The sequence below is a fragment of the Nematolebias whitei genome, chromosome 8 (assembly GCF_014905685.2).
Source record: "Nematolebias whitei isolate Nwh7 chromosome 8, NemWhi1, whole genome shotgun sequence".
Classification (NCBI taxonomy): domain Eukaryota; kingdom Metazoa; phylum Chordata; class Actinopteri; order Cyprinodontiformes; family Rivulidae; genus Nematolebias; species Nematolebias whitei.
Genome location: NC_056505.1, coordinates 22,648,417 through 22,651,387, shown reverse-complemented (window position 1 = coordinate 22,651,387; position 2,971 = coordinate 22,648,417). Strand labels below are relative to the sequence as shown.

At 41.0% G+C, this 2,971-nt stretch overlaps 2 protein-coding genes across 2 annotated transcripts in view; one reads left to right on the top strand and one right to left on the bottom strand.

The window, feature by feature from the left end:
* Positions 1–2,971, bottom strand: part of LOC119413602 (versican core protein-like) — a 273,726-nt gene that overhangs the window by 148,314 nt on the left and 122,441 nt on the right. The gene's annotated exons all lie outside the window — the stretch shown is intronic.
* On the top strand, positions 1,594–2,912 carry LOC119413984 (ankyrin-1; the record flags this gene model as incomplete). The annotated part of the gene is given in 4 exon segments (XM_037681076.1): positions 1,594–1,709; positions 1,798–2,022; positions 2,222–2,376; positions 2,468–2,912. Coding segments are annotated over 4 exon segments (759 nt in total), but the record flags the coding sequence as incomplete, so codon positions are not given.

Here is a 2,971-nt window from a genome sequence, read left to right as displayed (position 1 = left end):
TATATTTATATATATATATATATATAAATGACTTGGTAAATTCTTCCAAAATATTTCATAAGGTTATTTTTGCTGATGATACTAAACTTGTTTTGTTTTTTTTGTTTTTTTTCCCACATAAAAAAATCTTCAGACCTGGAGGAAATAGTAAAGGCAGAACTGAAAAAAAATAAATATCTGATTCAAGAGCAACAAGTGATCTCTTAATATCAGCAAAACAAATGTTATTCTCTTTAAACCCAATAAATCTAAATTTTTAATTGATCATGTAATTCTCAAAATTGAAAATAAGAAATTAATGAAAGTAAGTTCCACAAAATTCCTGGGGGTCCACATAGACGAGTCCTTAAATTTTAAATTGCTTATCGAGTGTCTCCTAACAAAGTTGTCCAAATATGTTGGCTTGTTTTTTAAATTACGATATTATTTGCCTCTATCCACACTCTTAACAATGTATAAAACTCTCATTGAGCCACACCTTACATACTGCAATACTTACCCTAGTTATCTTAAGAAACTTGAAAGTCTTTAAAAGAAGATAATAAGAGCCATGTCATGGTTCGAGTATAACGCCCCCACATCCCATCTATTTCATCGTTTTGGTCTTCTTTGGCTAACAAAATTAAATGTGTTTCAGAATGCCTGTTTAATATTTCAAATTGTAAATAAAACTATTAAAAGATTAACAGAGCTCGTTCCAATCAGTGGTCCACAACATACTTATGAAACCAGGAAAACCATCGTATCTACATCAAATATAGAAGACTTAGAATAACTGGTCAAACCTTTTCTGGGAGGGGCCCACAGATTTGGAACGCGCTTGACGAGAGTTTGAAAGAGTTGAAATTCATCTCCACCTTCAAAAAACAGTTAAAGACCAAATTGCTCCGTTTATATACTTGAGATCACTTGTAGGACCTGTAACTGATTGATCAGAGGTAACATTATTTGTTAAGCTTTAAATATCTTTTTGGAGACCTGATTCATGCACTGTTATCTTGCAGTTATGTATTATGTATTATGATTCTTTTTGTGTGTGTGAAGAAACTGAAACTGAAGTAGCATAACCGAAAACAAAAACATAAACTTGTTTTATTTACGTCAGTTTTCTATTAAGCATTTTATAGTTTCTACCCTTTAAGTTTGATAAAACAATAATTTATATCCATCGATCCATCATCTTTTACCCACTTCTTCTTTTCTGGATCATGGGGGTCACTGGTGCCCATGTCCAGCCATCACTGTGCAAGAGGTGGGGGACACCCTGGACAGGTCTCCAGTCCATCACAGGGACACATAGAGACAAATGAGACAAACAACCATTCACTCTCTCACCCACACCTAGGGACAATTTAGAGTTGCCAATCAACCTAACATGCATGTTTTTGATCTGTGGGAGGAAACCGGAATATCCGGAAAAAAAACCCATGCAGCACAGAGAGAACATGAGAAAGGTCACCCAGAAAGGTCTCAGACCAGGATTTGAACCAGAAACCTTCTCGCTGAGAGGCAGCAGCTCTAACAACTGAACCACCGTGTTGCCACAATAGTTTCAGAATATCAATAATAATTCACTTGTTCTGTCTAATGCAGCAGCATACTCCACTTCCACTGCCCAAAGAGTACGACGAGGACTCACTAATTCCCAGCAGCCCAGCAACTGAGACGTCTGACAATGTCAGCCCAGTTGCCAGTCCCATACACACCGGGTCAGCACAGCCAGCACAGAACAAAACATTTAAATCCCTCGAGCTCTGTTTGACTGTTCAGTTCTTACATCCTTTTGTCCAACGACAGGTTCCTAGTCAGTTTCATGGTGGATGCTCGAGGCGGTTCAATGCGAGGCAGCAGGCATAATGGTCTGCGTGTCATCATACCTCCACGGACGTGTGCGGCACCCACCCGCATTACCTGCCGCCTGGTGAAGCCGCAGAAGCTGACCAGCCCCCCTCCACTAGTGGAAGGAGAGGGGTTGGCCAGCAGGATTATTTCCCTGGGTCCAGCTGGCATGCAGTTCCTGGGGTGAGCCAACGACTGTACAGTTCATTGGGGACTTTTTATCTTTACATTCAACATTTTGACTACCGTAACAGTTAAAAATGTGTCCCATACTTATACCCCATTGTTCCAGTTTTTCTCAAGATAATGCTTTGAGGGCTCTTTTTCCCCCCACTTCAGATATCGTACGTGATTTGTATGCACTTCTCTGTGTGTGTGGCAGCCCGGTGATTGTGGAGATCCCTCACTTTGCAGCTCTGGGTCGCGGTGACCGTGAGCTTGTTGTGCTGAGGAGTGAGAATGGCTCGGTCTGGAAAGAACATCGCAATCGTTACGGTGATGAGGTGTTGGAAACGATTCTAAATGGGATGGATGAGGGTAAGAACTTTAATGCATCACTTCAAAACCAACGTCTATAGATCTCACTATGGGGCAACACACGTTGAAAACCCATTCCTTCTTTGTGCAGAACTTGAAAGTCAAGAGGAACTTGGGAAGAAGCGAATAGGGCGCATCATCTCTACCGACTTTCCGCTTTACTTCGCCGTTGTGTCAAGAGTTCAACAAGAAAGTGATCTGATTGGTCCAGAGGGAGGTTCTCTGACAAGTAAATTGGTGCCGATGGTCCAGGCAACATTTCCGGAGACAGCAGTTACCAAACGAGTCCGTCTGGGTCTGCAGGTGAGATGGGACAATGAGGAGGAAGAAGGAGAAGACAAAGAGAATCTTTAATGCCTGCGCTGCCTGAAAAGAAGCATGATGGATTTATTTTGATTGATTGTGGAATGACCCAATCATATCAGCACACGTCAAGTTTATGTTACGTTGCTTTTAGAGGACCTTTTGCTTTTTGTTTCTCATTTTGCATGCACCTGTCACCTTTATACAACTGTGGACTGCTCATTTAGTGCTATATTATTAGGCCCGAGCAGCAAAGCGCTGCGAAGGCCTATTGTAATTGTGTCGTTTCTTA